Source organism: Haliotis rufescens, unplaced genomic scaffold (genome assembly GCF_023055435.1).
Source record: "Haliotis rufescens isolate VD_foot unplaced genomic scaffold, xgHalRufe1.0.p SCAF_17, whole genome shotgun sequence".
Lineage (NCBI taxonomy): Eukaryota > Metazoa > Mollusca > Gastropoda > Lepetellida > Haliotidae > Haliotis > Haliotis rufescens.
In genome coordinates, this window is record NW_025963857.1 from 14,811,027 (window position 1) to 14,823,354 (window position 12,328).

A 12,328-nucleotide genomic window follows, 5' to 3' on the forward strand; every position below is an offset into this window, starting at 1 on the left:
AGGCGGACTCGAGGAGAGAAACACAAGTAAACCTACTTGACACAGTAAATAACACGCTTGTTTGAACCAATCACATCATAAACAGTGTGTCGCTTGAAGTTAAACCCCAAAAGAGCATTAAGTGGTCATAAACGTGAGTGTCTGACATGAGTGATTACTGGAGGTGAGCCGTTACGTCATTTTATTGAGGGTTTGTACAGTGCAACCTTTATGTTGGAGACACTTCTTTTCCTGGCAGGAAACCAGTCATTAAATCATTGCAGGTATTGGTTTGCATGAAATCAGGCGGTACTGATTTATGATCACGCTTTCATTCCAAGATGTCTTGTTTGAATGGTGGGAGGGGACCTTCTGAGCCATGTTGACTAAATTCTTGACCCTCCCATATGCTTGTTATATTGTAGGATGACCCTCCCCATGTCCTTGTACATTTTTCCTCAAATATTTTTTTATGATCCCCTAGATCCGCTAAAGAATGTGATATTTTGTTGTGCCCCTTCCTTGGTTCTTTTTGCCTGCCCTCCCATGCTCCCCATTGGGCATTGACCTACGCCACTGGGATACGATGACATGCATCAATCAAGTCAGAGAGCCTTTGGTTGATGCTTGTCATCGTATCCCAATTGCATAGATCGATGTTCATGATGTCAATCACTGGATTGTCTGGTCCAGACTTAATTATTTACTAACCGTTGTCATATAGTTGGAATTTTGCTGAGTGCAGTGTTAAACAACATACAAACAATCAAACAAACAAACCTTACAAAGCTCAATTTTTACACGACAGTCCATATTTTTGTGTGTATATTGCAGATTGTTTACTGAAAGCAGCAGCTTAACAGGAAAGTGTTGTTGCCTTGGTAACTGCTGGTATTATGACATAGTTTTAGTTTCATTGACATTTGAACTAAGTTTATTCGCTACCGCTTGATTTCTGAAAACAAATTTAACTCTTGTAGACTTTTAGTGATGAGTGTGTTGATTTATGTGATATTAAATTACACAAGGGTTAATACAGTTTATATTACAGTGTCCCCTCGCTATTGCACTCTTTAGTATAGGAATTAGGTCCAGGTGTGTGGAAGTTCTAAACAACAAACAAACAAAACATTTGATCACGACAAGCTTTAAGATTTGAACACCAGCAATCCCATTCTCGGGGAAGAAAGTCCATCTCCCTGTTCACCAGCAATCCCATTCTCGGGGAAGAAAGTCCATCCCCCTGTTCACCAGCAATCCCATTCTCGGGGAAGAAAGTCCATCCCCCTGTTCACCAGCAATCCCATTCTCTGGGAATAAAGTCCATCTCCCTGTTCACCAACAATCCCATTCTCTGGGAAGAAAGTGCATCTCCCTGTTCACCAGCAATCCCATTCTCTGGGAAGAAAGTCAATCTCCCTGTTCACCAGCAATCCCATTCTCTGGGAAGAAAGTCAATCTCCCTGTTCACCAGCAATCCCATTCTCTGGGAAGAAAGTCCATCTCCCTGTTCACCAGCAATCCCATTCTCTGGGAAGAAAGTCTATCTCCCTGTTCACCAGCAATCCCATTCTCTGGGAAGAAAGTCCATCCCCCTGTTCACCGGCAATCCCATTCTCTGGGAAGAAAGTCCATCTCCCTGTTCACCGGCAATCCCATTCTCTGGGAAGAAAGTCCATCTCCCCGTTCACCGGCAATCCCATTCTCTGGAAAGAAAGTCCAGCTCCCTGTTCTTTGTCTTAATAGAATTGAATTATATGGGTTATTGTCAAACAATGTGAACAACAAAACCCTGGTCTTCCTAATAAGTCTTTACAATATCATGTATCTAAAACATTACCATCTTAACTCCTGGGTCATAAACAGGCTCAATGGACTTTGACAAAAGAATATTTGATGGATATTGACAATCACCCAGTCACACTTGGCCGGGTGTAGCCCTATAGAGGATAAGTTAGGTAGGTCAATGAACAATGAAATCTTCCACCCTCATCCTAACTGTTGTTCCAGTTGGTGATACTTGGTGTTGTTAGCAGCTAGTAATCGTTGCTTCAATCGACTGTGTCTCTCTCCCTCGAATGTTTGCATGTTGCTGTGGACGTGTGTCCGTCTTCATCGATGTGGATGTCAGTGTATATGTCAGGGCATTGATTGACTAATCAGGTGTATTGTTTTTCAAATGGTAGCCAAAGAAATCACTGATTCTGCTTTTCCAGATTGAGGTTAATAAGGACATGGTTGTAAGACAATGAGGGATAACGTGTGTTGCGGCTATTTTGCTTTGTGTTTATTCAAAGGTGTTGTCATATGGTTGACTGGGTAGGCTAATGCATATTGTTTGAGGCACACAGTGTCAAGAAGTTCACATGAATCGATGGGTAATACTGATTGAATTCAGGAATGGGTATTTCATCATATGAATGGTTTAAATGACCACAACCTCGGAGCGGGTAATTTTTTAAGTGAATCCAATGAACTTCCTCTTGACCGATCCTTGTTCGTTTGGAACTCTAATTACTGGTAGCTGGTATTTCCATATACATAGACATGTTTGTTTGTTTGTTTGTTTGTTTGTTTGATGCTGCACTCAGCAGTATTCAAGCTCTATGACAGTGGTCTGTAAATAATCAAATCTGGACCAGACAATCCAGTGATTGACGTCATGAGCATCGATCCCTGCAATTGGGATACAATGACATGCACCAACCAGGTCAGCGAGCCTGACAACCCGATCCCATTAATCGCCTTTTACGACAAGCATAGTCGTCTTTTATAGCAAGCATGGGTGGCTGAAGATCTATATAAACCCGGATCTTCATGGGTCATCTTTGTAGGGGGCGCTTATAAAGAATACAAACTGGTCTAGAAGCTGGTCCAATGAGGAGGGTGCTTATTGAGCTTATAAGCATTGATATGATTACATCCATTAACCAAGTCAGTGAACCTGACAACCAATTCCCATTAGACGCCACTTATGACAAGCATGGGTTACTGAAGACCAATTCTAACCCATATTTTGTACACAGACATCAAATAAAACTGAACCCATGATGTGAATATGGAACTTTGTTAATCTGGATGATTTCACTGGGATTGACACAATCCAGATTGATGGGGTTTCAGTGGACAAAACTAGGTGTTGTCTTCCTTTGTTTAGACACAGTTCTTAGGTGCTGCCAGTGAGTGCCTACATTAATTCAGAAATAAACGAGGAGGAGGAGTTGTTTAATTCTTATATGAGATATCAACAATATTTACATCTTCAAAATTACAAAATTTACAAGCTTAAGCATATTTACCTGTATTTAAATAATGATGACTACCTGAATACTATCCGATCACGGCAATGTCGGACAAGTCCATTTCATGAACAGGGGGTTAAGTTTAGTGTTTCACTAACTCATTACCCTCTAAAAAATAATGTCGCCCAGTTTACAGCGTCATCAAGTTGTGAGCGCATGTTCAAATCCCCAGAAATGACATCATGATAGGAGAATGTTTTATTTTGAAATAAACCACGCCTTGTTCTTAATTGTTCTTTGTGATTTATCGTGTAGCTGTCGTAGCTATGACCCATGCCTTGGTAACACATTGTTTTCACACGAGGATATACAAGATAGTCTGGAATCACTCGCATGGAATAGTGTGCCATAGTCAGTGTATGTCAGTATAGATGAACATACAAGGACAAGCGAGGTGAGGTGAAATGGGGTTTAACCTCACATTCAAGATGCACATGTGTGTGTGATTGTGTGGCTGCTTGTACTAGTCCGAACTGATGCCGGTTTTATAATCCTAGCCCACTGAGATACCGTGCCGCAGTTTAACATAAATACTCCACTCAGACACAGTATACTGACTCTGAGCTGACCAGTCCTTGTTTTAGCCCCTTAATGTCAAGCGCCAGAGAGGGTAACAACAAGTGCCATCTTCTAACGTCTTTTGGTATGATGCGGCCAGGGATTGAGCCTCGGTCCTTCTGCTCTCATGGCAGACACTCTACCACTAGTACAAGGACAAGTGCACATTCTGAATTCTATCTGCCCAATACTTGGTTTGATTCAAGACAATGAGTGACCAGTTGAAGGATGTTTTTTTCTAGTTTATCTCTCATAGCAAAGAAGATTATTACTTTAAGTGTACGACCATTTAATGTATGCTTTATATGTGGAATGTTCTTAATTTCTAACATATCTCTGTTTTCATTTCAGATGAAGATCCCAAAAAGGTGAGTGTGATGAAGCTAGAAGATGGTAGTTTCCTTTTTAGGGTTTGGACCCGTTAAATCTGAATATTTGTGTACAGTATGACGATACAAACATGGCTATCATTGTAATTAGCAGTATTACCGATATATCAGTAAATTGAGGTTCATTCTTTTTATGATACGTACGAAATTTTTCCAAAATATTGAATCTGCTAGAGGGGGGTGCACATTATACATGGGTGCGCACTATACTCAAGAAAATAAGGTATCACAATATCAATTTCTAGTGCTCAGTATAATGGGTGATGTCAAATAGCAATTATTATCATGTGTTTAGTGTTATACATTTGCCAAATACATGTACCTTCTAAATGTTTCCGTAATTCCAAAATGCAAGTTTGCATACTGGAGTTCTTCTGTGGCAATGGTATATGACCAAGGCATCACTGTCTCAGAGCGTATTTATTGAATGAATAAACATTATGCTGTTCCAGCATCTTGTTTTGTTCCATTTATGAACTTCAATTCCTGCATTGATGTTTCAAATTGCTTCTGAATTCAAAATTTTCAATTATGCAATATATTGTGATACATATCGCAATACGGCCTTGTGCATTGTAAAATATTGTGATGCACATACCTATCCCTTGTAACACTGTGTAATTAGACAATTGTTATGTTACATTTATAATTTTACTTCTTTTAGTGAAGTATATGTTTTTGTTTTGTTTCATTTTAGGTCATACTGTACTATTCTAGAATTACGGATTTAAAATTATACAATTAATAAACATAGTCATAAGTTTATTCAAACAGGGGCCATTAGAGTTACCTCCCTTGATGTGTCAGCTCCCGTGTTTGTTCTGTCTAATGTTTCTTGATATCTATTATTAATGTCCAACTCTTTATGTTTGATGTAGAAATACTATATTTTGTATAGTGGTGCATGTAGAAATGAAAATGTATTAAATTGAATGATTGTTTATTTCAGTTTTCCTTTGATTACTCGTACTGGTAAGTTTAAATGTTAATTTGTACTTGTGGTGAGGTGTATATGGCCTCTGAGGCCTATCTTTAAGGCCTTATATTTTTAATTGTTGGTTTACAATGTTTTTGACTAAAATTCATTGTAGAATGTCGAATTTCTTTGTTTTTAAATTCAACTTTTCGTTAGAATTGGTAGTATTCGTAGGTCACAGAAGCATGGAAGAATGATTTTGAAATGATGCCAAAAGATAACTGATTGTTTTTGTTGTTGGAATAACAGTTTTTATTCATATTTTTCACCATTTCTATAAATCGCATGTTTTTTTCATTTCTCCTAATTGGAAAACAGTCAGCAGCTGGTCAGTCCACATGCGTGTCAAACATAATTTTTTTCTTCTAATGTCTGGCTTTTTGTTTGTCAGTCTCGTAAACCAACTAAAAATAATATGAGGCCTAATGAGAATATTTTTGTTTAAATATCTTCAGTCTGTGTGGTAAAATTATGTAGCAGTATATTGTTGAAAATGTTGACAAATATTTCAGATATAAATGCTTAGTGATAACACAAATAGTCACAGGGATGTTGCGAATAAATGTGTAATTTGACCTCCTGTCCAAACATTTATTTACCTTATGGAAACAAATTATCAAGATATATATTCTGTCCAGTTATATTTCAAGTATGCCTTCAAGCGCAGAAATGTACTTAAATGAAACGTGAATCTATTTGTAAAATAATCCTGCCCTGTTTAGCATGCATTTCCCGTATTTGGGCCTATTGCCTTTCACACCATTTGAATTTGAAAATATGACAGTCTGGCTATGATTAAAGAGAACAAGAAACTTTAAAAAAAATCTTTTGCTACAGGTCACATGATGGCTATTTGGAAGAGAATGGTTTGCTGGTACCACGACCAGGATCGAACTATGCAAGTCAGCGGAATGTATTTGGTGACCTGGGACAAGGCGTGCTGGACAATGCCTTTGAAGGTCAGGGTCACGTCGTGACAGAATATGTGCCTGACTGACATGTTATAACATTATGACATACATTATTTACACACAAGGGGGCACTGGTGGCCAAGGCATTTAAGCACTGGAATTCACTGTACAGATTGTGTCCCTTGGGCATGCCAGGATCCTTTAATCGTGGGTTCCAGTGTTTATGATTCTTGGTTTGTCGGCACCAAACCTGTACTTGGGGTTTCTCCAAAGTCTCAAAGATCTTAAGAACTGCATAATTTCCGACTGTTCTTCAACATTTAGCTACCACGCCATGATATAACTGGAATAATATTCAAACTCAGTCACTGAAGGGCAAGAAAGGATTGAAAAAGAAAAAGTAGAAAAGTTTGTTTCTCATTTCAACGTGATAGGAATCTCACCCTTTTGATATCAGAATATCATCTTGAGTCGATAAAAGTTAAAGGTCAAAGGCTTTTATATATGAGTGTTGATATATTGGATATTAAAAGACACCAAGGTTAGAGTGTATATATCATGTCCTGAGTGTAGAGAGGACAGTGACAGAGCAAATTGCGATGTCATTTGATTGTGACGTCATGGTTACCAATGATGTCACAATGGTCTGCAAAGCATTGTGCTGGAATTTCACTGCAGCAGTATCTCCTAGATATCCTTGACCCGAGCTATAATCACTGTGGAAGCCAGTTTTGGATGATAAAATCATTTTCCACCCTGCCCTTGTCACTCACCCAAGAGAATATAATTGAAAAAGGAGTCCAACTCAAGTCTAGTATTATTTGCGAAGTCTAGATTGCTGCAGCTGTAAATTAAGGATTGTTCTGGGCTCCATCTAGATTTTATTTTTTTTAAATAAATTTTAAAATAATTTTTTTCTAGATATATTTTTAAATAAGATACTGTATTTCTGGGACTAATGTCAGTCTAACCCTGCCCATGAGATGATTGTGATTTTCTACCATTCCAATGGCAGGTAACACAACTAAAATAACACATGATTCTTTTTGTGCCTCGTAACCTTAAAAATTTGTATGGTGTACTACATAAAGATACAGTTTTGCACTGAATTTGACAAGTATTCATGGATAGTTATGATGAAGTGTTTATTATCAACATGGATGTGATGGTGATGGTGTTTGCAGGTTACAACTGCTCGCTGTTTGCGTACGGCCAGACGGGCTCAGGGAAGTCCTACTCCATGGTGGGCTATGGAGCAAATAAGTAAGTTCATTTTACTTACATCACAGTTCTAACTAGAGGTGAGGTGAAATGGAGTTTAATGTCCATTCAAGATTATTTCACTTAAAAAGCGACATGCATGCACGTGTGTGTGTCTGCTTCTTGTTGTGGCGGTTTTATAGTGCTAGCCCACTGAGATACCAGGCCACAGTTTAACATGGTTCAATCAGGTGAAGTGAAATGGGGTTTAACGTTGCATCCAAGCGATGTGCATGCGAGTCTGTCTGTCTTTCTGTCTGTCTGTTTGTCTGTCTGTCTGTCTGTCTGTCTGTCTGTCTGTCTGTCTGTCTGTCTGTCCGTCCATCTGTCTTTCTGTCTGTCTGTCTGTCTGTCTGTCTGTCTGTCTGTCTGTCTGTCTGTCTGTCTGTCTGTCTGTCTTTTGGTATGATGCGGCCGGGGAACGAATCCCGGACCTTCCGCTGTCCGGGCGGACACTCTACCCCTAGACCACGGAGACAGTCTGGTTAAATCAGGAAGAAACTCCACAGCTGGCACTCCCCAGGACATGCCACAAAGCGGTCTTGGCAATAAGATGGTCGTAACTCCCAACTTTAACATAGACTTCCAAAAGTCAGCATTAGGATCACTCTGTACTCCTGTACACCATGCCAGGAGAACAAGTCTGGTGGCCATGTTGAATCGTCTATGTTGAATGGAAAAAGAATTCACCGATATTCACAGACATTATTCCATCAATTACTATCCCATGAGAAATCTGGGTTAGAGTTTCCGGTAAACCCCAGTAAACTATTCATAGAGCTGACGGAAATAGTTTGGATGGTGGTGTTCAGTGACTTGGCTCCTTGTCCTGGCGCCCTGATGATGAAGGATTCTGTGATGAAGGGGCAACATGATGCTTTGTTTATTTGTTTGTTTGTTGTTTGACGCCACACTCAGCAATATTCCAGCTATATAACGGCAGTCTGTAAATAATCGAGTCTGGACCAGACAATCCAGTGACTGATATCATAAGCATCGATCAACGCAATTGGGATCAATGACATGCAGTCAGCGAGTCTGACCACCCGATCCCGTTAGTCGCCTCTTATGACAAGTATGGGTTGCTGAAGACCTATTCTACCCCAGATCTTTATGGGTTCATGGGTCTGAAGCATTATGAGGAAGAATATATGTAATTCCTCATAAAAAAAGTTTCATGTCTTTGAGCTCTGATGAATAAATATGTCCATTGCAAAAAGAATTCAGATGCTGAAGACCTATTCTACCTCAGATCTTTATGGGTTCACGGGTCTGAAGCATTATGAGGAAGAATATATGTAATTCCTCATAAAAAAGTTTCATGTCTTTGAGCTCTGATGAATAAATATGTCCATTGCAAAAAGAATTCAGATTGTTTGGATGATTTATTCGACTCAAAAGAAGTTAAGGGCCCCCCAATTCTTTCATATTACTATAGTTAATCTGTCATGGGTATTGTGTGAATATGGTTTGTCATTTGAATTGAAGCCAAGTATTTTGATCATTTGATGTCATATGTGTCTAGATGTATTGATGCTCAATTGCTTTCATTTGTTTCCAGGGGAATAGTCCCTATCACCTGTGATGAACTGTTTAAGACAATGGATGCTAACACAGATCCTAACAAGGTAATTTCTTCAAGAACACACAACTCATCAAACAACAACCATTATTAAAAGACTGAACTTATATTATTCTGGGGTCACCTGTTTTGTTTCTGAAAGACAGGATATTTTTCGGTTACTCCATAAAAAAAAAGAAGATTTTTTTCTGAAAGTAGGACCCGAACAATTTATAATTTTTAATCATATAATTGGTTGATTGGGTCAGTCAGAATTAATATTGACCTTCTAAAATGTCTAATTGATATTAAATAAATGTTTAGAAAACTGAAAATATATACTGAACCACTAAAGAATTTTCACTTCATGAAAGTTTCCCATTGAAATGTGGTGGCCCAGTCGTCTAAGGCGCCGCGATTTGCTGTGCAGAGTTGCGTCCCTTGGGCACGCCAGAAACCTATGATTCTGGGTTCCAATCCCGGTTCGCCCAGATTATGTTTCTAGGTTTGTCAGCACCATACCCGTGCTCGTGGGTTTCACCGAAGTGGTTAACGCCTGAGACCTGCATCACTTCAGGCTTTCCTCCAACATTAAGCTGACACGCTGCGATATAACTGGAATAGTGTTAAAAGCGGCGTTAAACCCAACTCAGTTATGAAAATTAAAATTCACTCACGTTTCCTTTTCTGATACACGGCACCCCGATACATCGATCCAACATTATTGTATGCATACTAGCGCCATGCCAAGACTTACGAAGAATCAGAGAAAAACCAGTCTTTAGGACGACTGCATGCTGTTGGTGACCTTGTGTCGTTGCAGTAATCTGTAGATGGTTCTCACATTAAAAGTATTGGCAACCATTCGTGCAGTCTGACCTGCATGCATTCATCCTAGAACAATGGAAAGATTTGTAGTTCAGTATAGGTTAACAATGCTAACACAAGTCTTTTTTTGTGCCAGAGGTTTGAGGTGACCTTCTCCATGTTGGAGATCTACAATGAGCAGGTGCGTGACCTTCTGTCCAAAGATAACCCGAAGGGCGGACTCACGGTGCGGCAGAACCCCAAACTTGGCATGTTCTACGTGGAGAATCTGAAACGTGTACCAGTTGGCAGCTACGAGGAAATTGAAAAGAGAACGGAACAAGGTTTGTTTAAGATTCTGTACAATAGTCTCGCCAATTTATGATTCCCTGTATTCTACATCTTCCCAAGGCAATGGAGTTAACTGACTTTAAAAGTCCAGTTTCCACCCTTGCCGAACTAGGCTGCAATTATGGAGTTATATTTTGGTTGGACTAATGAGTCTATGCAAAACATGTGTACCGACAACTTAGCGTCAACAGATATTTTCCAGATCTTTTCATGTTTCTAATCAAGGTGCTCATGTGATTTGATGCTCTTCTCAAAGTTAGACCTGTTTTATTACAAAATAGGTCTTGATTATCGATCAGATCGTCTTCACAGGGTGATTTTATTTGAAGCAAATGCAAGGGATATGAGAGGTGGTATCTGATTGGTCAGTGGGGGACACTGAAGTGACATAACTCGTAATAGCCACTGGTGGCGCTACAATTGTGCCCAGAAATACCAGCCTAATCCTAAGGATGGAAACTGGAATTTTACTGAAGTTAACTCCCTTGCCTCGGGAAGATGTGTATTCTAGATCATTGTAAATATTAAAAGGTAGTGATGGTTTATGGTGTGTAGTGATTGTTTGGTATACTTTACATCCATGGGAGCAGTTGGAAGAGCTGGTGGGACCAAATGCTTTCAACAATGAAGGGGCTTCATTACATTTCCTCTGTGGTTCCTGAGTACCTCATGCTTGTCATAAGAGCAACCCCGTGAAGAGCTGGGTAGAATTGGTCTTCAGCAAGCCATGCTTGTCGGAAGAGGCGACTAACGGGATCGGGTGGTCAGGATCGCTGACTTGGTTGATGCATGTCATCGTGTCCAACTTACAGTGATCGATGCTCATGATATCAATCACTGGATTGTCTGGTCCAGATTTGAATATCTACAGAACGGTCATATAGCTGGAACATTGTTCACTGCAGCGTTAAACAACAAACAATAAACAAATCATAAGATTATGGGGAATAAAATACAATAGTTTCCTTGATGATTGTGTGTGATCACACACCGGTGAATTGAATCGTTGTTTGTGCTATGAAGCACTAGTTTCCTAACCCAGACCTGATTATTTTCAGGCTATAATGTGGCTGGTGTGTTGAGAGTGTATAACAACATACTTAAGTAAAGACGAGGTGGCGACAGAATGGTTGCCTATGCTTCCAAATTCTAGATTTCCTGGCTCAGTTTGCGTTGCAGGCTTCAATGACTGAGAATAATGGTGACTGTGATGTAAACAGCCATCTAAGGCGCCGCAATTTGCTGTGCAGAGTTTCATCCCTTGGGCACACCAGTTTGATTAACAAAAATTGTGGGTTAAAATCCTAGTTCGCCCCGATTTTGTTTTTCGGTTTGTCAGCACCATACCCATGCTCGTGGTTTTCACCAAAGTTGTAAACGTTGTACATCGCCTTGAGCTTTCCTCCCACATTAAGCTGACATGCTGTGATGTCACTGGCATACTATTTAAAGCAGTGTTAAACCAACCTCACTTATTCACTCACTGATGTATATTGACTAATCTGGTGTTGTGTCCTAGGTACGGCAAGTCGAACGGTGGCATCTACCAACATGAACGCCACCAGTAGTCGGGCTCACACTGTTGTCACCATCACATTCGACCAGATCATCAAGAACGAGGTTGGCTCGGAGACGAAGAAAAGCAGTGTGATGAACTTGGTGGATCTGGCTGGTATGTGCCGTATCAGATACTTGGGGCAGGGGCGGGGGTAGCCTAGTGGTTTAAGTATTCGCTTGTCACACTGAAGACCAGGTTTGAATCCCACATCCTTTGCCTAATTACCATACACACCTCTACATTCAGTCATTGTCAGTTAACCAAGAAATTGGGTCGGTCGGGTAGCCTTGTGGTTAAAGCGTTTGCTCGTCATGCCGAAGACCCGGGTTCGATTCCCGACATGGGTACATTGTGTGAAGCCCATTTCTGGTGTCCCCCGCCGTGATATTGCTGGAATATTGCTAAAAGCGACGTAAAACCATACTCACTCACTCACTAACTAAGAAATTTCTTTTTGCCATCTTAGACAAAAATCTGTGCTTCAATTAGTCAATATTAGTCTACGTAAGACATTTTGATAAGTGTCTAAGATACTGCCACACTAAATATTTGTAAATGCAGTCAAGTCCCGTTAATCCGACGTGGTTAATTGCATATGATTATGAATAATGGGTCTAAATAGCACTGATTTAATTGGTTCCCATCATTAGTGTCGGATTAACAAGTATGTCAGATA

The 12,328-nt window shown here is 39.9% G+C and overlaps 1 protein-coding gene across 5 annotated transcripts in view; it reads left to right on the forward strand.

Moving 5' to 3' along the window:
• Positions 1-12,328, forward strand: part of LOC124140870 (kinesin-like protein KIF28P) — a 79,079-nt gene that overhangs the window by 24,791 nt on the left and 41,960 nt on the right. For all 5 annotated transcript variants that reach the window (XM_048397628.1, XM_048397631.1, XM_048397627.1 and 2 more), the window contains exons 4-10: positions 4,191-4,207; positions 5,178-5,200; positions 6,042-6,163; positions 7,300-7,378; positions 8,937-9,003; positions 9,901-10,087; positions 11,614-11,766. In XM_048397628.1, the coding sequence (XP_048253585.1) occupies positions 4,191-4,207; positions 5,178-5,200; positions 6,042-6,163; positions 7,300-7,378; positions 8,937-9,003; positions 9,901-10,087; positions 11,614-11,766 (648 nt within the window). The remainder of the gene's footprint in view (positions 1-4,190; positions 4,208-5,177; positions 5,201-6,041; positions 6,164-7,299; positions 7,379-8,936; positions 9,004-9,900; positions 10,088-11,613; positions 11,767-12,328) is intronic.